This window comes from Oryza sativa, chromosome 2, assembly GCF_034140825.1.
Source record: "Oryza sativa Japonica Group chromosome 2, ASM3414082v1".
NCBI classification, from domain to species: Eukaryota; Viridiplantae; Streptophyta; class Magnoliopsida; order Poales; family Poaceae; genus Oryza; species Oryza sativa.
Genome location: NC_089036.1, coordinates 28190537 through 28215117, shown reverse-complemented (window position 1 = coordinate 28215117; position 24581 = coordinate 28190537). Strand labels below are relative to the sequence as shown.

At 46.7% G+C, this 24581-nt stretch overlaps 3 protein-coding genes across 3 annotated transcripts; 1 reads left to right on the top strand and 2 right to left on the bottom strand.

The window, feature by feature from the left end:
* Positions 1 to 10183: 10183 nt before the first annotated feature.
* On the top strand, positions 10184 to 12378 carry LOC136355425 (uncharacterized). Its single transcript, XM_066307990.1, has 5 exons — positions 10184 to 10498; positions 10575 to 10833; positions 10926 to 11211; positions 11302 to 11433; positions 11497 to 12378. Exons 1-5 carry the CDS (start codon positions 10383 to 10385, stop codon positions 11784 to 11786), a joined length of 1083 nt encoding a protein of 360 aa, XP_066164087.1. The 5' UTR covers positions 10184 to 10382; the 3' UTR covers positions 11787 to 12378.
* A 1350-nt stretch (positions 12379 to 13728) lies between these two features.
* On the bottom strand, positions 13729 to 17480 carry LOC9267465 (bifunctional dTDP-4-dehydrorhamnose 3,5-epimerase/dTDP-4-dehydrorhamnose reductase). The gene is made up of 2 exons (XM_015772002.3): positions 16896 to 17480; positions 13729 to 14584 (listed from the first exon to the last, which is right to left on the bottom strand). The coding sequence occupies exons 1-2, from the start codon at positions 17376 to 17378 to the stop codon at positions 14132 to 14134; spliced, it is 936 nt and encodes a 311-aa protein (XP_015627488.1). The 5' UTR covers positions 17379 to 17480; the 3' UTR covers positions 13729 to 14131.
* Positions 17481 to 21659: 4179 nt separating this feature from the next.
* Positions 21660 to 23997, bottom strand: LOC4330311 (protein HOTHEAD). The gene is made up of 4 exons (XM_015769241.2): positions 23890 to 23997; positions 23161 to 23808; positions 21998 to 22970; positions 21660 to 21880 (listed from the first exon to the last, which is right to left on the bottom strand). Exons 1-4 carry the CDS (start codon positions 23954 to 23956, stop codon positions 21817 to 21819), a joined length of 1752 nt encoding a protein of 583 aa, XP_015624727.1. The 5' UTR covers positions 23957 to 23997; the 3' UTR covers positions 21660 to 21816.
* Positions 23998 to 24581: the final 584 nt, after the last annotated feature.

The following is a 24581-nucleotide window of genomic DNA, read 5'->3' as shown; positions in this document are numbered from 1 at the left end:
ATCGAGTGGTTAAAAGAGGAATTGGGGGGGGGGGGGGGTTGGTGGATCTGGCAACGTAGGTTGCCAAAGATGGTGGACGCTTGGTGGCGTGGAGGAAGCTTGACACTGGAGTTATAGAAGAAGATATCTACTCAACCATGCAGTCCATCTAGATAGTAAAGAGGAGGTGGCCAACCGTGGTGTCGTCAAGGCTATGGTGGCGATGACGGGCGCATCTAGATGTCTAGTGAAAGCTAGAGGAATTAGAACGGATAGAGGGGATAAGGTTTTGGTTCATGAATCTTGGTGAGATCTCAACCATTGGAATTTGAGTGATTCTTTCCACAAGACGTTCATATGACACTAGACAACCCCGGTTTGTATTCGAGCCTACTAAATGGGTTTTCTTAAGAATTATGAGTTGTTTCTATTGGCCTTATCGTTTTCGAGGCCTCATGGTAGGAATGGATCCCTGGCCTTGGTTATGCACAATGGAACATCCCCCCTCCTCGCGCATGTGGAACCCATGGGGCAAAATCTACTCCGTCCCAAGCCTCATAGGGGCAGAGACATACCCCAATGGGATTTGGCCACCCTTAATATATATGCGTATGCAAGTATGCAAGGAAAAAGAACTCGTGATTTCTAGGCCTACCAGGCTAGTTGATCTACAATTTGTCTAGACTCATGTCAAAATATGCACATGTTAATATATGTATGTGTTTGGTGGGACCGTACGTTCCTCGTGCACTAAAGGCTAGACTTCCGATCTCTTTTTAGTTTAGCTTTTCCTAGTATGTTTGGAGTTTGGATACGCGCGTGTCCCCTGAAATGTACCCTTAAATGAATATAGCAACCCATCTTCAATATTTTTCCCAATTTAGAAATAGGTGCTATTTCCACAGCTTTCACAAGCTTGCCTCGTTTTGCTTGATGCATTTGTTTTTAGATATTGAATAGTTTTCTTTCCTTGACTTGCTCACATGACTAAAGATTTGTAGTAGCGATCTCGTCCAAGCGAGCAATTAGGGTTCCCGGTGACCATAGCTTCTTGCAAGTAGGATTGTCCAAAAAAGGCTCGAAGGCTCCCAAGCAACACAAAGCTTTGTCGGCATCAGATTTGTGTTATAGTGATGAAGGGTGTTTTGGAAAACTCCTTGTAGGATCATAATCCTATATTATCATTTGAAATAAAGTTTTGGACACCACTGAATTCTATAAAATTCCTATCAAATACCTTAATCCATACAAGTTTTAGAAAAATTTAACATGTGATCGAATCTCACGGAGAGTTTCTTTGAGTATCTACCTTTCCTAAAATTCTTCTTTTTTTTATCAAATGGTAATTTTTGTATTTTTACATGTTTTACAATTCTCTACTTTATATTTATGTTGTTGTAAAAAAAAGTCTACTCCCTCCACCCCAAAATATAACAACTTCTCCCCCAAAATTCTCTTTTCGACCAATCACAACCCTTCACCATTCAATTTTTCCACCTACCTCCACTTCTCCTCCAATCACAACAACTCCCCATTTAATTCTACCAACTTTCTTAATAACCGTGTCCAACTATAAAAATGTTTATATTCTGGAATGAATGGAGTAATGTATTTTATATTCCATTTTTGTCAATCCTATGTTTCAAAGAAATTTTAGGGCCCATTTGATTTGGAGGAAAAACATAGGAATTTTGGATGATTTCAATCGTATAGGAAAAAAAATCCATTGAATGCATTTGAAACAAAGAATTGAATCCTATCTTATCATGTGAAATTCCTATGGAATGGACAATCCTATAGAGATTTTGGAGGAAATTTAGTAAGAGCTTTAACCTCTTGAAAAATTTTCTGTGAATCTATCTCTCTTATCCGATTCTTGTGTTTTTCCTGTGATACAATCAAACGGTCAAATCCTATGTGTTTGCAATCTTTTGTTTTGCACTTTCATTCCTGTCAGAAGCCTTTGTTTTTTCTATTTCTATGTTTTTTCATTCCGTTAGTGAAACTAGTACGTAGGCTTTGTTTAGTTCCAAACTTTTTCTTCAAACTTTCAACTTTTCCATCATATCAAAACTTTCCTACACACATAAACTTCCAACTTTTTCATCACATTGTTCCAATTTCAACAAAATTTCCAATTTTAACGTGAACTAAACACACCCGTAGTACTAGCATTTCTTTGGATGGATGTCGGATGGAGTGAGAACGTTCCATGGACATTGAGTGAGAAAGCTCCTCCTTTTCCGCGCACACGCTTCCTAAACTACTAAATGGTGTGATTTTTTACAAGAATTTTCTATAGGAAAATTGCTTTAAAAAATTATATTAATCCATTTTTGCAAGTTAAAATAGTTAATACTTAATTAATCATGCGCTAATGACTTACCTCGTTTTCCTTATCTTCCCAATCTTCTCGATCTTCTTCTCCTCAAACTCACCCTAAGTACGGACAAAGTTATTTCTCTCCAAAAACATGAAGAGAAAACTATTTTACAATTGCTGTGTGTGAGTAGTTTCAGGCTTTGTTTAGTTCACGTTAAAATTGAAAGTTTGATTGAAATTGGAATGATGTGACAGAAAAATTGGAAGTTTATATGTGTAGAAAAGTTTTAATGTGATGGAAAAGTTAAAAGTTTAAAGAAAAAGTTTGTAACTAAACCAGGTCTGAGTTAAGCCCGCTTGGATCTACTCGCCTGTCACGTGAACATTGGACTCCTCCTCTGACTTCTGACAACATGTCAGCCTTTTGTTTCGTTCCGCGTTTTCTATTGCCTCGGCCATACCGTGATGAACTTCGAGAGAGAACAGAAGAAACGCACACTGACGCTAACCCGCATTACAAATACGGACTCATTTGTAAACACCGATCGTTAACAGAACAGAGAGAACGAAGAAGAATGAGAAACTACCGCCACAGGCAAGTGGCAACCTGCGCGTGCGGCGAGCCGGGGAGGACGTACGGTAAAACCCAGAGAGGGGCTGCAAAGGAGGCTGGTTACATCCGGTCTCCACCAAATTTTTTTCCCAGCGCAAGGCCTTGCGTGATTGCGTGAACGTTTTTGGCCACGGCGGATTTCGCGGTGGGGATAGCTAGCGAGCGACGGAAAAGCGGAGGCGATCTGCTTCGCTTCCTTCCTTTTTCTACTAGGTCCCCCCTACTGGCGGTTGCGCATGCAGCTTGCAGCAGCAGGGTTGGGCTGGGCTCGCCGCGCGCTGATCTCCGATCCAGAGCGGGGCGGGGCCCGTGGATCGGCGCGTGCTACGGATACTGGAGCGAGGGCATGGCGTGCCGTTGCTCCCGCCGACCGCGGCCGCGTCCACCGTTTCTGTCCGCGTCTACGCACGTCAGGGCGTGATTGTGCTGCTACGCGTACGTATTCTCCGTGCTCGCGATCATGGTGTCACGGACAGCGAGGCTGATCGCGGTGGGGGGCGCCGTCTTTGGAGTTGCGTTGCTGCAGGGGTTACCCCACGGCCCAGCTGTCCAACTCGTGTCGCTACCTGCCAGAGCTGGCCTGCATGCCGCTAGGCGTCGACGTCGTCGCGTGCTGTTCGGGAAGGACGGGGACCGAGTCACCGAGAACGTGGCGTCGGAAGGTATCCTATCTCCGGCCGGGGATAGCTATGATCATCGGAGTCTGATAATCTGTCCATGGCAAATGCTTGGTGCTGGAGCCTGGCGGCCTCTCAATCTACTCCAACAGCATCTACTCAGAGGACCGGGAAGCAGATACCCTATCTCGATAGCTTTGCAGCATGCGAACCGTTCATACAGCCACATAGACCAGTACATTAACAATTTACAGCCCGGCGGCTCAATCAGTCAAGATGTCAGTCCGCCCGAATTGTCGTTTGCCGCGCTTTGCTCTGTTGGCCGCCGGTAGGCGGTGGTAGAGGGAGTAGAGAGCGAGAAGCCGAGAACCGTCGTTCCACGAGCTTCTTCTGCACAGGAGCAGTTGGAAGATGCGTGGCCATGCACCGCAGTGCCCATCCGCGGCGCGGAGAGGCAGCCGGCAGCCAAAGGCGTAGAAGGCCAACAAGGCAACAACCCGCCCATCTACTGATCTACAGCGGTCTAATTTGACTGACAAAATCACAAAATATAGAGTTTAAAAAACTAAAGACTGACAAAATACATGGACTTTGTTGAAAACACTGGATCATTACAAATGTTTACGATCCAAAACAAGGACTTAACAGAAAATTGATAGGATAGTTAGGGATGTAAATGCATTGATAACAGTTCAAAATAAAGGGTCTGGTTGCAGAAAATAGGATCAGGCATTGATAACAGTTTGAAATAAAGGGTCTGGTTGTAGAAAATAGGATCGCTCCAATGGTAGGATAGCCTAGGCATCGGGCGCCGAAGGAGGAGTGGAAAAATTGGACACTGACGCATGCGTGCAAAACCACTATAAATTATTTTTATCTTAAATTATTTATCCAAATCATGATCTGATTGCACCATTACATTCGTTGCAATTAAATCTTTAAAACAAGACCACACATGGATATATTCCAACGAAATTTTTTTAGCTTATTATTGAATTATTTTTAAATGTTGCATAATGTTCCATCAAGTATATCGGAATTGTTTCACTAAGTAGATCGAAAATGTTTCAGTTGTTTAAATCAGACGTTGTTTCACCTTATATAAAAACAATGTTTCAGCAAATAGTGAAAGAATGTTTCAGTTCACTGCAACATTTGATCTATACATAATGGAACATTACGAGTACACTAGGTGAAACACTTTTGGTGGAAAAAAAATGAAACGAATTCCCTTAATAGATGGTTTCCAAAATATGTGGGTGATTTGTTGCAAAAGAATGTTTCAGTTCACTGTATGTTTCAGTTCACTGTAACATTAAATCTATACATAGTGAAACATTATGAGTACACTAGGTGAAACATTTTTAGTGGAACAAAAAATAAAACGAATTCCCTTATTAGAGGGTTTCTAAAATATGTGAGTGATTTGTTGCAAAAAAGAATGTTTCAGTTCAACTGATTGTAAGGATTCTCGCGATGGCAGCGGTCTGAAACAGGGACGTAAGTGTAAAATAGGGCTAATTAGATGGGCCGCATAAAACAGAGAAGTGTTGCTAGGTTTTATTTGGGCCGTGGTGCGCTAGGCGTTCTGGGCTCATCCGTATTGAATGCTTCCGCGAATTTTTTTTATTTATAATTTTTCTTATTAAAAGTTTTACAAAAATAATTTTCCATTTTGAAAATTGACGGAAATAGTCGCCTACCGCCCTCTGGGAGGGCGATTTTTAAAAATCGCCCTCCCAGAGGGCGGCGAAAATGACGTGGCAGACGGCCGTTCGCTCTCGGGCGACGGCCGTCAACGAAATTTGCAGGCGGCCCCCTTGCCGCCCTCCGCGAGGGCGATTTTGTACTGTGCGGGGGGCCGCCTGCAAATGGGCGGCGAGGGGGGCATGGAAATTTGCAGGCGGCCCCCTTGCCGCCCTCCGCGAGGGCGATTTTGCACTGTGCGGGGGGCCGCCTGCAAATGGGCGGCGAGGGGGCATGGAATTTTGCAGGCGGCCCCCTTGCCGCCCTGGGGGAGGGCGATTTTTGCCTCCCCCCTATAAAGCCCAGCCCCTCCCCTATGAAATTTCATTATATTCACTAAAAATCCAAAAAAAACGAAAGAGAGAGAGAGGGGAGGGCAGCAGAAGGGGAGCGGCGAAGCCCTGCTGGTTCGCTCACTTCATCACAGGTATGCTCCCATACATCTTTTGCATTTGTACTAATATATTACGTTTGAGTACATATGTTGCGTTTTAGTTTTAGTTCCATATATTTTAGCAGATCTGTAGCACACAGCACATATGTGTAGATCCAGAGCATAGAATATAATAGTATGAATTGAGACATAGACAGTAGTGTTAATTGTAAGATGTAGTTTAGTTTGATCTGGAGAATGTAACCTACTTTTAGAAATTTAGAGAACAATATTGTAGAGAATGTAACTTAGGGCGTAGTACAGAAATGCGAGGTTAACGCAGTTATTGTTTTCATCAGGCACAATGTCAAGTAAGGTCACATTTCAGATAGTTCATGGTGAAGGAAATATTAGATTTGGTCCAGATGGTGTTGATCTGTCAGATTTTGTAATGACATCTAAGGGCATCGATAGGCCTGCGGAGAGAACATTTCAGTCAATTTATAGTTGGTTGTTGAGAGGATTTAGAATAGACCAAGAAGTCTACACAATGTCAGTATCTGTTGTAGTGAGTCGTGCAATAGAAGGTTATTTTTGGGAACTAATGCCGATGGACAGCACTGCTGCTTGGAGACGGTATGTGGAAATGGCTTTTGAACGGTCATGGCCCCTCGTTATATTTGTGTCGGTACAAGAGAAAGATACAAATGTTTCAATGCAAACCGAAGATGTGGAGGGTCCTAGCAATGCAGGGGATGTTGTTGGACCATCGATGCAAAATGAGGAAAATCAACCAAGGGAGGAGCAGGCCATGGGCATGGCGGATGAGGGGGAGAGAGTCGGTATAATTGTTGATGAAATGGAGAGGGAAGATTCGGATAATGAGCAAGCGGAGGACGACGCATCATCCGATGAGGAAGGTGATGTAATGGCCACTGATTGGGCAAATGAGGACTTCTCTGGTCTTGTTATATCATAGGGTGATCATGTACCCTGGGAGTATAAGGAGTACGAGGTAATTGAGGGTGCAAGGTATGCTCATAAGGATGAGATGAAGGAGGCGGTGAAGCATTGGGCAGTTTCATTGCAGAGAGAGTTTAGGGTGGTCAAGTCAACAAATTATGTGTATGAAGTGAGGTGCATGAAGGAAGATTGTCCGTGGCGTGTCCATGCATATAAGGGTAAATGGAATGATTATTGGAAAGTTAGCATTGTGACCGAGCACAAGTGCTACTTACAAGGGGTGGAGAAGTATCACCGAAACATCACTTCAGCTTTTGTGGCAAGTGAGATGTACAGCAGTGTTGTTGGTAACATTGGCTTTGAACCAAAATCAATTATTAGGCACATCGAGAACAAATTCAAGTACACCATAAGCTATGCAAAGGCCTGGAGAGCCAAACAAAAGATCATTGAGATGAGGTATGGCACATTTGAAGCTTCTTATGATAATTTGCCTCGTTTGTTAGCCACCATTGCCCAGAGGAATAATAATACTTACTATGACCTACATACATTTACATCGGTTGAAGATAGAACAAAGAGTGTGCTGCAAAGAGCCTTTTTCTCATTGGGTGCTTGCATCAATGCTTTTGTGCATTGTCGACCTGTTCTATGCATAGATGGAACTTTTATGACAGGTAAATACCGAGGTCAGATATTGACAGCAATTGGGTGTGATGGGAACAACCAGGTTCTACCTATGGCTTTTGCATTTGTAGAGAGTGAGAACACTGAAAGCTGGTACTGGTTCCTAGAGAGAGTGCACATTGCAGTGGTGCGTATGAGGCCCAACGTTTGCCTTATACATGATCGTCATGCGGGTATGTTGCGGGCTATTGACTACTTGCAGAACGGTTGGGATGAGAAGGGACTTCCAGCTAAGTGGCCTGATGTTCGGAGTCGGTGGTGCATGCGTCACATGGGTGCAAATTTCTACAAGCAATTCAAGAACAAGCATCTTATGGAGCTCTTTAAGAGGCTCTGTGCACAGAACCAAGAGAAGAAATTTAATGAGTTGTGGGACAAGTTGGATGAGTTGACAACGAAGCAAACAGATGAGCAATCTCGCAGACCACAAGTTGAAGGTGACGAGCCTCCCATACCTCTTGGTGCATTACATGATGACCCACCAACAATGAGAAGGAGGTCAGGGTCGGCCATCAGAAATTTCTCTCAGTGGATTGAGAATGAGCCTAAGGAGAAGTGGGCTCTATTGTTCGACACCGATGGATCTCGGTATGGCATAATGACAACCAATTTGGCAGAGGTGTACAACTGGGTAATGCGAGGAGTTCGGGTACTTCCATTGGTTGCTATTGTTGAATTCATCCTTCACGGCACGCAAGCCTACTTTAGGGATCGATACAAGAAAATTGGTCCGTCCATGGCCGATAACAACATAGTGTTTGGCAACGTAGTGACAAAGTACATGGAAGATAAAATCAAAAAGGCACGGAGACATAGAGTTGTTGCTCAAGGCACACAAGTGCATCGGTATGAAATAATGTGTGTTGATAGGAGCAGGCGTGGTATCTATCGCAAGCAAGCCGTGCAGGAATGTGTCTTGAAGGCGGATGGTGGATGTACCTGCAGTTGTATGAAGCCGAAGCTTCATCACCTTCCTTGCTCACACGTTCTTGCTGCTGCCGGTGATTGTGGCATATCTCCCAATGTGTACGTCTCAAATTATTTCAGGAAAGAAGCAATCTTTCATACATGGAGTGAGGAGATATATGGGTTCGGGATCTCAGGATCTTACACAACGCTGAGTGCCCAAGTTTTTTATATTCCAGATCCATCTAAGTTTAGGGTGAAAAAGGGTCGACGCCAAACTAGACGCATCAGAAATGATATGGATGAGTCAGAAGCAGGTGGGAGGACTTTACGCTGCAGCAAGTGTGATCTGCGCGGCCATACTTACAAGACATGCCCGAAGAATGCAGAAGTTCCAAGCGGCGCAGATGCTAGTCCATCTGGACAGGCAAGTGATGGTAGGCGACCACCTGGTGAAGGAACAACAAGCAGGCGCGCAAGGCCAAGGCGTCGTCGCGCAGCAGGCGATTCCATGGTGTAACAATGCTTTCGATTTAGGAAATAAAATGATGTAATGAGTGTTCGGACTAAATACTTCTATCGTGTAATTTCAATTCAATCTTGTTGTAATGAGTACCTCCGACTATTGTTGTACTAGTAGTATTGCGAACTATTCGGTGTTGTATCATAATGTTATCGTGATGAGTGTTCGGACTAAACACTTTTGTTTGTTTGTACTCTTGTTTAATATGTGTTAGTAATTCGCTTATGAACATTTATTACTTATGTTGAACTAATTATTTATATGTTTCTGATCAACCTATTTGATGCAGGTATGGCGTACGACACACCGGCGCTGTTGAACCGTGGGATTGACAGGAACCACCGCTCGTTCCTGTCAGCAGTCGAGGGTGCACAGCTCGGCACCTTCCGTCCACGCACGTCGCGCGAGTGGTTGCGTGTCGACCCCCGTCACGTTCCTTGGTACGCGTATGTTCACATTTCAACTCAACTTTTCTTTGTTTTATACTTATGTTTGAAGTTTGCTCTATACAGGTTGCGTGCGGCAGGCCTTCTACCACTTTGTAGGCTTGTTGAGGCGGCGGGGGACGACCGTGACCCAGCGAAGCGGTGGGATGCAGACCGGTCACTCCTTGCCGCTCTTGTAGACCGCTGGAGACCTGAGACGCACACGTTCCACCTTCCCTGTGGGGAGATGGCTCCGACACTGCAGGACGTGTCGTACCTGCTCGGGCTACCGCTGGCGGGAGCACCAGTTGGTCCCGTCGACGGTGTTTTTGGGTGGAAGGAGGATATCACTGCGCGCTTCGAGCAGGTGATGCGCCTTCCACACCTAGGACCGACCACCACCCTTCCTCCGTACTCTACAGTCGGGCCTAGCAAGGCTTGGTTGCTCCAGTTCACTGTAAGTACATAAGTTGTTATTATCATACGTGCTTATTTGCGACCGGATCAGTGTTTTGTACTAACATTTCATTCTTAACTGTAGGCGGACCTTCTGCACCCTGACGCTGATGATTACTCGGTCCGACGCTCCCTTGAGGCGTACCTGTTGTGGTTGTTCGGGTGGGTGATGTTCACTAGCACCCACGGGCACGCTGTGGACTTCCGGCTGGTCCACTACGCACGGTCCATCGCGGATGCTCAGCCACAGGACGTGCCGCAGTGGAGCTGGGGTTCTGCCGTGCTAGCAGCCACGTACCGTGCCCTCTGTGAGGCGTGCACGAAGACTGACGCGGGAGCGATCATCGCTGGCTGTCCTATGTTGCTTCAGCTTTGGGCAGCCGAGAGGTTTGCCATAGGGCGACCAGTGGTGGACAGCGCACCCTACGGGGTTGGTCGCAGCGCGCAGTGGCCAGAGGACGGTCCCACGATGGGGACTTACTGGTGTCGATGTGGGGTTAGTGCAACTTCGCTGCGTTATAAGTTTATCAGTCCTCTTCTTTTTTTTTCCTTCACATAACATGTCTAATTCCGATCATGTTTATTGCAGCGTCGTTACGCTCACGTCCAGGTGAGACGTGGTTACCCGGACTTCGTGTTCGAGTTTGACCGTCTCCAGCCGAGCGACGTCATCTGGGAGCCGTACACAGAAGAGGCCGTCGCTGCGAGAGCACCGCTAGGACTTTCGTCCTTGTGCACACGCGACCAGGCTTACTGGCTCACCATCCTGCCGATGGTGTTCGACATTTTCGTTGAGCCTCACTGGCCGCAGCGTGTGATGAGACAGTTCGGACTTAGGCAGGTGTTTCCCGGCAACGTGCAGCCGACCGTCCCCCCTGCCGACCACTCGTGAGTTCGGATTGTTCATTTCTAAATTTTTATGATAATTACATCATCGAGCCATACAATTTACCTCTCTTCACAGGTTGACTCGACGGGGACAGCTAGCAGGCGCACTTTGGGCTCCACGTGTACAGCAGTACGTTGACGACTGGGTGTTAGCTACAGAGGAGGTGATCAACGAGCTCTTCCCACACACGGAGGAGAACTACCGTGACTACCTTCGCTGGTACCTTCCTCGCACTCGTGCGCGTGTGACCTTCACTCCAGACGCCCCAGAGCCGCACGTTGCCGCTGTCACGGACGCGTATCCCACGCACCGTGACCGAGACTACTTCGTGGCGGTACGTCCAATTTGTATTACTTCCAACAATTATGTCATTTATCTTGCATAATATAGGACAACTACTGAATTTTTTATTTCCATCTTGCATAGGCTGATGCGGCACGGGATATCAGTGCCGATATCACCGCAGTCCAGGTGAGGTTGAACAGAGGTTTGCACTTGACTGACGTTGAGCAGAGGTCGACCTTCGACCGGATGCAGGAGAAGATGCGTGCGGTCATGCGCGTCTTCTCCTGTCGCAGCGCCGTGGACGTCGTACCTCCAGCTGGTCCGGTACACCCACGGCCTCGCGGTCCTACCGTCGGAGCAGGACCTCGTTTGTCTTCGAGCGCCCCTAGCTTCGGAGCAGTGCGACCTACAGCACCGGTTTCGCACGGTACAGTTCAGCCCAGATATTAGTTCATTTTTGTTTCAGCTTTTGCACGAATGTGTCACCATGTTTTAACTGCACGTTTCCTCATCGCAGGACCTCGTATGCCTTCGAGCGCGTTCGCAGGCACGACCGGCGCTTCCGCGAGCTCCGCAGGGGCGTTCGCCACCTCTTCAGGCGCGTTCGCCAGCTCTTCCTCTCACGGAGCGTCGATCCCTCGCCCACACGGTACTTTACTTTTTATTAATACTGTTAAATACCTATACGAAACTGATGATCCTTGTCCAGCAGGATTTGCAGCCGGGATCTTCGGTACTGGGGCCTCTTCGTCTCACGCCGGTAGGACTGGTCCTACTAGCCAGTTCTACGACGACGACTTGCACGGTGCAGACCACCAGGACGTACTAGGCTCCTCTCAGCTTGGAGGAGCTCCAGAGGCGCACACTCAGGAGCAGCCAGAGGTCACACCTGTACAGGCAGGACGGGTTGGCCGTGCCGTACCCCCGGACCGACTCACGTACTCCCAGGGGCACATTAGGGCGCAGGGTAGGAGGGACAGGGGTAAGAGGCCTCGTCAGTAGTGTTCTACCTCTTCAGTCCTTATGTGACCGTTTCTTTTGGCTTACAAACTTGTAAAGCAGTACTACTTTTGCTATTACTACTGCAGTACTACTTGTGTTTGTCTCGTCTACGTAGTTCTTTTCATTCGTATGGTGCTTGAACAACTTATGCTCACAACAACACACTTTCGGCGCTTCACGGTAGTGCCATATCCAGTAGCGCGCACAGTCCACAACAGCACACATGAAAAGCGGCAGCTCGAGTTATCACTATCAACTTTCGGCGCTGCCTGTTGACATAAAGTGAATCACGCCCACGCGTGATCGTCTTGTCACATCTAATGAATAATGTATCTCATTGAGTTCACATATATTGCAGTGAAAACGACGCTATATAATTGACAATCTGAAGGCAACCTCTTCATATCTTCTTTCCCACTACCACACCACACACGAAAATGGAAGCCTATTAATTGGTAATACGTAATCTAGAATTGAGATTATGTACAACATTCTTCACTACAATTTTACATTTTGGCAGCAAACCAAATATGATCAAATGCAATTTTACCTTACCAAATATTTGGTAGTGCCAAAACTTGCTTATATTTTGGCATTAACAAAATATTTGTACGGTAACATTCCAAATATGCCCTAAAAAATAATAAAATTGTATTTTACCAATCTTGGAGATTTTAATCTTCTATAGTTTTCAATATAAAAAGATTTGATAACTATTGATATTTATATAAAAAAAATATAGAGCACAGTACAAAATCGCCCTCCCCCAGGGCGGCAAGGGGGCCGCCTGCAAAATTCCATGCCCCCTCGCCGCCCATTTGCAGGCGGGCCCCCGCACAGTGCAAAATCGCCCTCGCGGAGGGCGGCAAGGGGGCCGCCTGCAAATTTCCATGCCCCCCCTCGCCGCCCATTTGCAGGCGGCCCCCCGCACAGTACAAAATCGCCCTCGCGGAGGGCGGCAAGGGGGCCGCCTGCAAATTTCGTTGACGGCCGTCGCCCGAGAGCGAACGGCCGTCTGCCACGTCATTTTCGCCGCCCTCTGGGAGGGCGATTTTTAAAAATCGCCCTCCCAGAGGGCGGTAGGCGACTATTTCCGTCAATTTTCAAAATGGAAAATTATTTTTGTAAAACTTTTAATAAAAAAAATTATAAATAAAAAAAATTCTGCTTCCGCCAGGAGCGAGCAACAGCAACCGAGTCGCCGACATTGAGCTGGTATGATCTACAAAATCATTTTGATTCCTCTAAACAAATACTCCCTCCATTTTTAAATATTTGACACCGTTGACTTTTTAGCATATATTTAACCGTTCGTCTTATTCAATATTTTTTTAAAATATGTAAAACTGTATGTATATATAGAAGTATATTTAACGATGAATCAAATGATAGGAAAATAATTAATAATTACTTAAATTTTTTGAATAAGACAAACGGTTACATATTTTAAAAAGTCAACTGCGTCAAATATTTAGAAATAGATGGAGTATGTATTTCCACGGAGTAGTTGATGAGGTATACATTTTCTTCTCTGATGAATTATTGGCTTGATTTATGCTATTCATGATGGTTTTCCCTCTCCCGGTCCCCGGCACAAAATCTAACGATGGAAAGAAATTAAGAAATCAAAGCTAATATGCTATACCTTGTGACAATTCACCCTCCTTCAAAAACAAAATTGGAAATTCAGATGTCTTAGTCCTGCTCTTTTCTTCAACAAGAGTTGGACGAAAATTAAGATTTTTGTGACACGCTTTTCAAACTTCTAAACGGTGCGTTTCATACGGAAACTTTCTATATGAAAGTTGCTCTAAGATATCATATTAATTTAATTTTCAAGTTTGTAGTAATTAAAACTCAATCAATCATATGTTAATACCAGCTCGTTTTGCGTAAAAAAACTTAATCTTCATCTTTGAGAAAATAACATCACCTAAGTCGATACTATCAAATATCAATATATTAGCTGAGAATTCAATGTATTACATTACATGTTACATGAAGGAAAGTCCAAAGCCATTTCCTATTGAACAACACGCAGTGCAACTGACTGTATTCCAATTGTAAGATACAAACAGAGGAATCTCCACCCTTACCCATTTCCCACGGTATTCATACGATCCAGAAGACATACAAAAGTTGAACTATATGGCACCTTGCCTTGTTCTATGTAATCAATATGACGGGACGGGGTATGACTTCCTATGAGAAACCTATCTGCTTCAAAAACAATGCACACACAGGGAAAGAGTCATCATGCATGCTTATTGATTGTCACCAGGGAGAGAAATGTCAATTTATATGGAATAAATAACAACAACATTGTGTGCAGACCGTTCCATTTGTCAAGCCTTGGACGTCTTCTGATTTGGCTTGAAAACATACCTTACCAGAGAATCCTTGATTGACAAAAGTTCTGGAAATTCCGCCTTCAGCTTGGTACAATCAAGCTCATTATTGCTTCTCGGTGCAACTATGACCTTGGCTTGCTCCTCCAGGGTAAAGTTCTTCCAAGAAAAATTCGGATCAATGTAATCCCTATACATTTCCAATATTTCATTGTGGCTCACCACGCCAGGATTAGTGAAATTCCAGATCCCAGTGAGGTTTCTCTTTGCCATTTCGATTGAGATAGGAAGAAGCTCATCCAATATTGTCATTGAATTTGGTATATCAACCACTTTATCATACCGGGCGATTTTAGTGATGAAGTTGCGAGGATTGGATAGATCGGATGAAATAGGCATCCTTACACGAAGTGTACATACATTCTCGTAGTTTTTTAGCAGTTCCTCAACCTGTTAAAAACAATGCTAAGATTAACTGTGAAATACAAGTCAGGAAAAATAATCTGATTTAAAAATAGAAACTATCATGAACATACAGGACAACAAGATAGCATGGTAACACAACAAACTACTCTAACCAAATTCAGACAAGTGATTCTGCTAGTGAGAGGATCTCTCTCTGTGAGACTAGACACCATTTTGTTCGATAAATAAACAACTGTTTGCAAAGATTCAAGATCATGGCATATAGGGGATTCAAAATAACTCAAAAAACATACTTGTGAAAGTAAACGCATATTTGGTGCTTCTCATCTAACTCAACCACCTATAGGTTGAAACTTCGAAACAAATTGTGGAAAACAAATAATGTGGCTATGAACAATAAACTTGACACTTAATTGGAACTCGCAAAGTATTCTTTTCTCTAGTATTACAAAATTTCATCCAATTGCGCTACATATTCAGCATATTCATTTCATATCGGTATGTTTTCAACCTACAGAAGTTAATGATTTATTTTTTTTCTACCCAGAACATCCAGCAGAAAACCTACCAAGTGTCAGAACACAATAGTTTTGGTCACACTATACTTACAATGCATGTCAGGAGTTTATTTCTTTAAAACTAATGCATGCACTCCAAGAAACAATGATCTGATAATGCCAGCAAGGAAACAATCCTAAAACAAGATGAAATGCCTCTGTAACCTTGGCAGCAATCACATACATGAAGGGTAAAACATATACAATTCTAGTAAAGTATATGGTAGCACATTTTAAGTCGTTAATTAGCTAAACCTATAGAAACTCCAGATTCAAATAGCACAACTTTCTGTCAAAGTAAAGGCTAAGCCTATAGCTAGCATAAAGTTAACACTCCCAGAACTTCAAGATGTTGACAGGATTTCTAGTGTCAATCTTAGCTATTTGATTCAAGGAAACTTGCTACCCTTTATTTATTAAAATTGGCCAAGATCATGGAGAATGTTACACAAAATCAAAGCATGATACTATGAAAAGTTTAAAACTTAGAACTAGTGTGCAAATGTGCATGGACCAATAACAGATCAGAATGCTCGACAGACCAAAATGAATACTGTGTTTTGATTCCAGAAGGCAGAAGGAAACATGTTCCTGCAAGCTTTACTCAATAGTCTGCCATCATTACAACTAGGAGTAAGTCAACCCAAGCTGTCAACATTGTCAACCATAAGGATCTGCATCAGCACGCTGACCAAGATATTGGGGATATTGTACAGACCGCCATGCAAAGTCATGGGCATGCAGTTCCATCCTATCCACTATCCGTTCTCATCTGACGGTGCACACTCGTTGCCCCAATTCCTTTCTTCTCCTTGCTCGCTTCACTCGGTAGTTTCTTGGCCCGCCGCGGCTGCCATCATCGGCTCAAAAACTCCTTCCATCTTGTAATCGGCGATACAAAACACAGAAATGGACTAACCGTTGGCAAATCTTCCGGCCTCGCACCTCATCCCGGTATCTACCTTCTTGGCATCCGAATCCAGAGGTGCAGCCGTGTGCACAGAGATGATTCATCTCGACGAAGAGATGGCCGGAACATTTGATTATGGTTGAGTACCAGTGAGAGTCCATTAGTTGGAAGAAAATGCTCGTATTGCAGAAGGTGATGTTCACATTCAGTGCTTTGGGTAGAGGTCATGCAAAGGGAGAAGCTTTTACCGGATCTAGCAACCACCTATCACCATTTTAATTGTTACAACGACAATCTGACTAAAATAGCCTACAGCTTTCCAGCAGCTGAAATTGCGATCTGGTTAGGAGTGACGGACATGGCGACCGGCCTTGAAGGTGCAGACTCTGAAGGGGTGAGAATGGATGGTGGATTGAGCAGAAGAAAGGAATTGAGAAAACAAGTGGTGTGCACCGTCTGATGAGAATGGATGGTGGATTGAGCAGAACTGCACGCCTGTGACTTTGCTAATCACAGTCAGGGGATCCGCTTCCTGTACAGACCACGCCAGATCTAATCAAACGAGAACTAATCAATACTAGTACTGGCATGAAACTAACTAATCATACGTCCCTCAAGGCCTCAACCAAAGTGTCACCTTTCACTCCATGATCACACAAAACCATAGTTCCAACTTTCCAACGTGCAATTACACATCGTCATCGTAAACTAAGCAAAATGGAGCCGGCCGGTTAGCTTGCTCAGATGTGCACATAGTCCATTCATTGTGGATAAGAAAATATATGGCCGTATATATCCGGTTGGATGTAGTGGCCAGGTAAAAGAAACCCTTCTCTTAAAAAAAAGAAAGAAAAGATAGGTGTCATACCATGGCCTTGGTTTTGGAGTAGAATGATCCGACGAAGTTGGGCGTGTCCTCCTCCTTGAACCCGATCCCTGTGCCGAGCTGGTGGCCGGCGTCGTACTCGAAGATGCAGCCCGTGGCGTAGTTGATGAGCACGAGGCCGCGGGCGCGGCAGACGTCGGCGAGCGTAAGCGTGCCGCAGACGTTGGCGCGGATGGTCTCGGTGCGGTGGGTCTCGCACCAGTCGACGTTGGGGCGGCCGGTGACCCCCGCGGCATTGAACACGTGGGTGGGCGCGACCTCGTCGATGTCGGTCTCGAGCTGGGCGCGGTTCTCGAGGCGCCCGGCGCCGTAGGCGAAGGGGATGCCCCGCGCGGCGCAGAGCTGGCCGAGCAGGCCCCCGATCCACCCGGTCCGGCCGTAGATGAGGAACTTGTACGCCTGCGACTGCGCGGTCTCCGCCGACTCCGAGGTGGAGGAGGAGGAGCCGTTGGTGGCGACGCCCATGCCCGACGACGCGGCGCGGAAAAGGGTGGCGCGGCGCGGCGCGGCGAGATCCGGATGGGAGGTGGGAGGCCAGGAGGGGAGAGTGGAAAATGGAGCCTGTCTGGGAGGGAGGAGAGGTGAGGTGGAGAAGGGGGATGGATTTTAATAGCTACCGAGGTGAGCTGATGCTGTCACCGATGTGCGCGCGGGTGGCGGGGCGGCGTGTGCTGCACCGACGGTGACGCTGCAGCGGTGTGGTGCGGCCCTGCAGCACCTGGCGTGATCCACCATGATCCATCGCCGATTCGTCTGTGCATCCGCGTCGCGATTTTGCGAGAGAAATGCCATCCACCGACAGGCGCAAGCGCAAGACATACCACTACGTACTGACATACTGTGCGCGCGAGCTACTAGACTGCACGTCTGTACCAGTATAGAAAAGTCTGGCTCCCACAGCGTGGAGTCGTGAACGGTGCGTTTTTATTTTAGAGGGCGGAATTTGCGAGGGGTGGTAGCCGGCGGGATGATCGGGGGAAGCGAGCATGCAGCAGGGGCCATGTGATTTGGTGGTTGGGGAGGAGCGTTGAGACGAGGCCTCCACGCCTCTGGCGACGCGCACGCGCTGCTGCTAGCGCGCTAGCGACAACCGGGCGCGGTAGATCCACCGATCCCACCACACATACCGCGAGTCCGCGACAAGTAATAAGTTGCATCGCGGTCTCCTGATCTATCCGATCTCTTCCCTTTGGTTCTCAAGGAAAACGAACCCTTGTAAATTCTTACTTTTCGTACCACCTTGTGTAATTTTTTTTTAGATAACGACCACCTTGTGTAATTCTTTTTTTAGATAATGACCACCTTGTGTAATTTCGTGGCCACTTCATTGTTCTTTGAATATCACGGTCACTCGCTACTGCTATCTTTCTCAGCAACTTGCTGGTATTAGCTTTAGGATTTTGCTAATGGAGGTGATTTCTTTTTTAATAATGGATTAAGAATCCGGTCTCTACACAATGTACACAACCAAAAAACGAAACTGAATAACCGATGCTCTGTTCGTCTTTTCTTTTTAAGGTAAAGAGAGAACTTTATTAATGTGTGAATAAGGGATTACATTCTTGGTTCATTAAGTCTAGGATTCTTGTGGGAGTACACAGCCTTCACTCCGCATGCACAAGATCATTACCATTTGGGCTAAAACATGTGCTACCATATTTGCTTCTCTCTTTATCTTATGCACTTGCACTTGTTGAAAACACTGCATTATTCCTTTAATCTCTTCAATCGTCATCGCCAAGCCGATTTCAAGGAACCTGCTGTTTTAAGTCTTTGGCTATTTCTACATTATCCATCTCCATCACAATTGGAATGTGGATCAGTTCAACCGTCGCTCGAAGTCATTCAGCCTGGGCAGCAGAGCCATAGTGATGCAAGGCTTTGTGGTCGGCAAGTAGCACCAAGCCCCTCCAGTCCTTGAAGATAAACCCGACACTTGCATCCCCAGTTTCTTTCCCTATAGCCAGCATCAACATTCAGTTTTCATTCTGGTGGAGCACACCATTTCTCTACCTGTCTGTCAATACTTGTAGAGAGAATTTCTGGTTTGGTTCTATACACAAAGGGCCCTTCCCTTTGTGGTCATCTTCCCTTTGTCAGATTGGCAATAGTTGACTTCATAGCTTACTAGGAAGCTAACCGAGTCAACTATTGATGCATTTCCTTTACCATGGATCACAACATTTCGCAGGTGCTAGGCTCTTCAAAGTAAATACAGAACATGTGCCTTCACCAATCTGTTCAAACTATCCAGCATCACTAGCAACCAATCAGGCCCTGTCCATTTGAAACTCCTTTCTTCCGGCAATACCCAGTGTGCTCTCATTGTCTCCTGTAAACCTCTAGCCACAGTACACTCCACCGTAGCATGGACACCATTTGCTTCTGTCAGACCATAGATCGGGCAAATGCCACTCTGTTATATCTTTTGTTTTCTCTTGTTTCCCCAAGTGAGCAGTCTGTCTTGGGCTAGCTTCCAGGCGAAAATTCACACTTTTCGTTGGACATTTGTTTGTCATATATTCTTCTAGATCTTCGTCTCTCCATCTGTTGCCGAGCTAGATGAATATTCAATGCATATCTTTCCGGCTAGATTCTACGCTAACTTGTAAGCACTCCTGACAGTGAATATTCCTATCTTCTCAAGGTGCCATGCTGGGAAATCAGGCATCTCCCTTTCGGGTATTTTGATCTTTTAGGATTTCAGATGCATCATTTTCCTTGACTACATGTCTAATTCAAGGTTCATTCCATGTTTTGGTGTCAGGATTCATGAGCTTGTGTACATATATAAGACGATTCCAGGTCTTCTTCTGCAAGATCTTTGGTTTTTCCCCATGTGCAATCCATTGGCTCCTCCAGATTTTGGTTTGGCGCCCATCTCCTACTCTCCATATCAAACCCTTGTTCAGCAATTCTAGCCCATATTCAATACCTTTTCAGGTTGGCGATGCATCAGAAGAGTAAGTACCGTAAGTTGTATCAGTTAATGATCCATTTGGATAATATTTCTCCTTCAGTACCCGAGCACACAAGTTTTCTGGAGTATCGATCAATCTCCATGTCTGCTAAGTAAGTAGGGCTTGATTAAAACATCTAATATCTCGAAAACCTAGTCCTCCGAATAACTTGGGACTCGTTAACTTTTCCTAGCCAATCCAATGCTCTGTTCGTCTGTTTGAAGTACTGGAAGTTGCACTTCGGGGATCCGATGATAATAGGAAGCAAGCAGATAAAAAGATCAACTCAAAATTTTTGCCGGGTCGGCGAAAGAATGCCGACCAAATTTCATTAAGATTGGGAGTAAAATACATGTATCCCGACATTAAATTGTCGAGTCAAGGCAAAAGCCTTGAAACAAAGTGAGAAAAAGAAAAGGGGAGAACTATTTACAGAAGCAGCAACTCAAAGGTCTACTCCTCACTAAACTGAAAAATACCGGCAGCTCTCCAGACCATCACATCTTCTTTAATGTCTGCAACGAGCGACTCCACAGCTTTCTCCTTTTGATCGAAGGCTCGAGCATTCTGTTCTTTCCAAATCCGCTAGCAAACCAACATGAAGAAGGAGTCAAAAGCATCTCTGTAGCTGGGCTGACAACAGCTGCGCGCACGCTGCCACCAAACCGCCAGTTCTTCTCCACTTTGGCCAGGCAGATCAAAGCCAATACCCAGCCAAGTTCTCAAAAGTGACCAAACCCTGTTGGTGTAGGTGCAGCTGGTGAAAAGGTGTTTGCAATCTTCAGGTGCCGACAAGCAAAGAAGACAGTCAGGATTATGCGGCCACCCCCTTTTGCTCAAATTATCCGCAGTCAAACATCTGCCCTTTGCTGCCAACCAAAGAAAAAATCTGACTCTCGCCGGCGCTTTGGTCTTCCAAATTGCTTCCCCAAAAGGGCACTTAGTTGAGGTAAGAAAGAAGAGATCATAGGCTGAGGACACAGAGAAAACTCCATTAGCAGCAAACCTCCAAACCACCGAATCTCTCACACCCTCCTGGACAGCCACTGATTGAAGTTCATCCCAAAGAGAAAGGTATTCAGCCAGAGCTCTGCTGGAAAGAGAACCCTGAAGGTCCCTGAAGATCAACTCAAAATTAAAACCAAAAAGAAAGAAAAGCAAGACGGTACCTGCACCGGCATTAATAAAGACAGCGAAACCGTGTACAAAGATGACAGACTACCTACACATCTTATAAAGGCTTAAAAACAAACCTTACATGCAAAGAGTAACTGATTTCAGAGTGATTGGAGGCTTCAATCTGACAATATGTAGAGCATGTTCAGACATTATGACGCTACCATTACCACACAAAATACGTAACGAGTACAGCACATGAATACAGAATACTTGCTTGTACAGTACATCGGCGTTGGCTTGATTGAACCCGTTACAATAAAAAAAAAAGAAGGGAAGTATCAAATAGTTTGAGTGAAAATTGTCAGTTCAAATCAAGGTTCTCACACGTCAGTACAAACTGACGGTTCGTTGTTTGACCGTTTAAGATCGACCCCAATCACCCTGATCGCCAGTGTCCAGTGACCGTTAATTTTGCAGATAAGTACTCGCTTAGTGTGGCATATCAAGCACTCAGTTTATGCATAATGGCAAACTAGGTTATAATTAAGGTTTGGAATGCACTCGTTACTCCAGGACATGGAACCATGAAAGTATCACGGCATATCATAATTCTAGAACAAAAAAGTTTCTGGCGTCAGTAAATTTAGTGACAAACACCACATCATTCTTTATAGGTAGCATAGCATTCACAATCGTGCAAATTAGTTAATAATGTAATTTCAACGATTACAATTAGCATTTCCGATCTATAGGATGATCACTAAAGATAATCCAGAGAGAAATTAGCAAATGCAGCGCGCTCGTGTATCATGCAGAGAAGCAGACTATGGTTCTATTCCTGATCCTTCAGCTATCATCCTCTCCTTTTGGATCTTGACTCCCATGTACCTGTCAGATTTTTGCAGACACGAAGGATACATCAGGTTGACCACTGAACTATGCAAAGAACATTCCTGGCACGAAATCAACCAATGAACAGTTGAACACAGAGAGATAGGAGTATACCTGCCAAGCATCATGACGGTGGCCTGCGGGTTAGTCCCCGGCGAGGCGTTGAACGTGGAACCATCGATGACGCGCAGCGCCTCGATGCCGAGCACACGGTAGTCGCGGTCGACGACCCTGCCGACCTGGCAGCCGCCGTGGTAGTGCCAGATGGTCATGACGGTGTCCCGGCAGAACTGCTCCAGCGCCCTGGGGTCGCTGCCGCCGCGCATGCGCATCAGGTTCGCCGGGAACTCGGCCGTGACGTTGATCGTCGCCGGGAAGGCGAAGTTCGGGTACGCGAACCGCGAGAAGGCCCTGGACCGGATGACCCGCTCGATGGTCGCGATGCCCGCGGCGCAGCGGCGGAGGTCGTCGGGGTGGCTGAAGTAGTTGAAGCTGACGGTGGGGTTGTCGTCGGGGTCCAGGTTGCGGAGCGCGAGGCGGCCGGTGGACTGCGGGCCGAGCACCTTCTCCAGGATGAAGCCGCCGCGGAGCGCCGCGTCGGGGACCTGGCTCATGGCCTCCACGGCGCGCGCGATGGCCTCGGGCGTGCGCTGCTTCGGTGGCACCGTCGCGAGCTGGCCCGTCTGCGGCGAGAACATGCCGAAGCTCCGCACCTGCGCGGCGGCGGCGCCCGAGGTGCGGCTGTTCCAGTCGGACCCGCTTGCGCCCTCGATGTAGCTGCCGAACCTGGTGATGCCGACCACCTGGATGAGCGACAGCTCCACCGGCGACGGCGACGGCACGTAGATGGCGTTCATGGGGTTGTCGGACATGCCCTGCCCGACGCCTGGGTGGTCGAGGACGAGGCTGATGCCAAACTCCTCGAGGTGGTCGGCGGGGCCGACGCCGCTGAGCATCAGCAGCTGCGGGCTGCCCAGCGCCCCCGCTGACAGGATGATCTCGTTTCTAGCGCCATGGTTGAGGTACGCCATGTGCGATCCACCCCGCGCGTCGTGGTACAGCACGCCACGCGCCACGGGCTTGGTCCCTGCAAATCTCGCGCGTTTTCAGTGCGCGCGAACTACTATGGCAGTACAGCGCAGCGGCACCAAGTGCGTGCCAGTGCCACAACAATTAACTTGCCGTCGATAATTAACAAACTTACCGGTATGTTGGTAACACGAGCTTTTGAACAAGAAAAATGTGGTTTTTCTAAATTATGCGTGACATGGCCTCACCTTTGCGAGAGAACACGATCCTGGCCACTCTAGCACGGAGAAACACGTCGATGCCGTCGGGGCGCGAGTAACGCAGCAAGTCCGCCGCCGTGTGCCGCCGTCCCTGCGCGTCAAAGATGGAGCCACCGACCTTGGTACCGAGGATGTGGTCGTACGTGAAGCCGTTGTCCGGCACGACGCCGATCTCGAGCAACCCCCTCCGCAGCGCCGCCTGCCACGGGCCCAGCTCCGGCTGGAACGCCACCACGTCCTCCACCCACTGGTACGCGCTCACCACCTCCTTGGGGTCCCACCCGAGGGCCCTCACGTAGCCGGGCCCCGCGCGCGTGAAGAAGCCGGCGTTGATGCAGCTGCCGCCGCCCAGCACCCGCGGCCGCGCGTTGATCACGCCGTCCTCCGACACGAACCGCTGCGACGGGGACGCCCCGGACGTGTCCGCGAGCACGTCCGCGAAGTGCGCCATGTTGAGGACGCGCGCGTCGTCGTACGGCGAGCCCCCGCGCTCGAGCAGGAGCACGCGGTACCGCTCCGACAGCGTCGCCGCCAGCGGGCACCCCGCCGTGCCCCCGCCTATGATGATGTAGTCGTAGTACGCCATCACCGGCGCCTCCACCGCCTCCCTCATGAACGTGTAGTTCACACCTCGCACTGTCACACACACACACACCATGATTACAAGAATCAGTAAAAATCAGACGGACCAAGAAATCAAAAAACAAGACTGATCACCTTGTTGAGAGAAGCACAGCAGTAGCTGCCCAAACAGAAACAGGGTCGTGGCAACGAGGAATGCCATCGTCTGCGTCTGTGCTGACGAGATCAGGAATGTGCGTCGTGTTTGATGTGTTTGGCGTACAGGATCAGGTGTGCTTATATACTGGCGAGAGATGAATGGTTTGCTAAAGAAACCGTTGTTGCATGGGCCGTTAGTCTGGTTTGGTACGGTTTGGTGCAAGTGGAACCGGCCTCCGGCCTTCATGCTCCGCAGCCTTTGTGTCAGCTCAAGTGTTCGACAGATTCGGATATGTTAATCACCTCTGCTCCGTGCTTGTCTGCTTATTTTGTAGGCGAATGAGAGGAGATGTGGGAAACGTAAGATTGAAATACGCCATCCTCGGTTTATGGCGTAATTATCCAGAGCGTATCTGTTGTCAGAATGCATTTCTGAAGATGATATGTCGTAGCATCATAAAACAACAAACTACAGGCACATGTCAGATTAAAAACTGTTCTTTCTCGATTACACACACATACACCACAAACCACAAGCGCACACTACGTGCAACATATACCGTTTTAGTCAGATATATATGAACACAGGTGTTTGTTGGAGTATTATCATAGAACAGTATAATGTCTGAATTCTGATCACTGGCGACCATGTAGACAATTTTCAGCACCAGATGCATGCTCTAATAATT

Coding starts and splice junctions, on each gene's coding strand:
- LOC136355425 (XM_066307990.1), top strand. CDS start 10,383: ATGGTGTTCGACATTTTCGTTGAGCCTCACTGGCCGCAGCGTGTGATG. Junction 10,834..10,925: donor ACCGAGACTACTTCGTGGCG/GTACGTCCAATT, acceptor CATCTTGCATAG/GCTGATGCGGCACGGGATAT. Junction 11,212..11,301: donor TACAGCACCGGTTTCGCACG/GTACAGTTCAGC, acceptor TCCTCATCGCAG/GACCTCGTATGCCTTCGAGC.
- LOC9267465 (XM_015772002.3), bottom strand. CDS start 17,378: ATGGGCGTCGCCACCAACGGCTCCTCCTCCTCCACCTCGGAGTCGGCG. Junction 14,585..16,895: donor ACTCCAAAACCAAGGCCATG/GTATGACACCTA, acceptor TGTTTTTAACAG/GTTGAGGAACTGCTAAAAAA.
- LOC4330311 (XM_015769241.2), bottom strand. CDS start 23,956: ATGGCATTCCTCGTTGCCACGACCCTGTTTCTGTTTGGGCAGCTACTG. Junction 22,971..23,160: donor GATCGTGTTCTCTCGCAAAG/GTGAGGCCATGT, acceptor CGAGATTTGCAG/GGACCAAGCCCGTGGCGCGT. Junction 21,881..21,997: donor ACCGTCATGATGCTTGGCAG/GTATACTCCTAT, acceptor AAAATCTGACAG/GTACATGGGAGTCAAGATCC.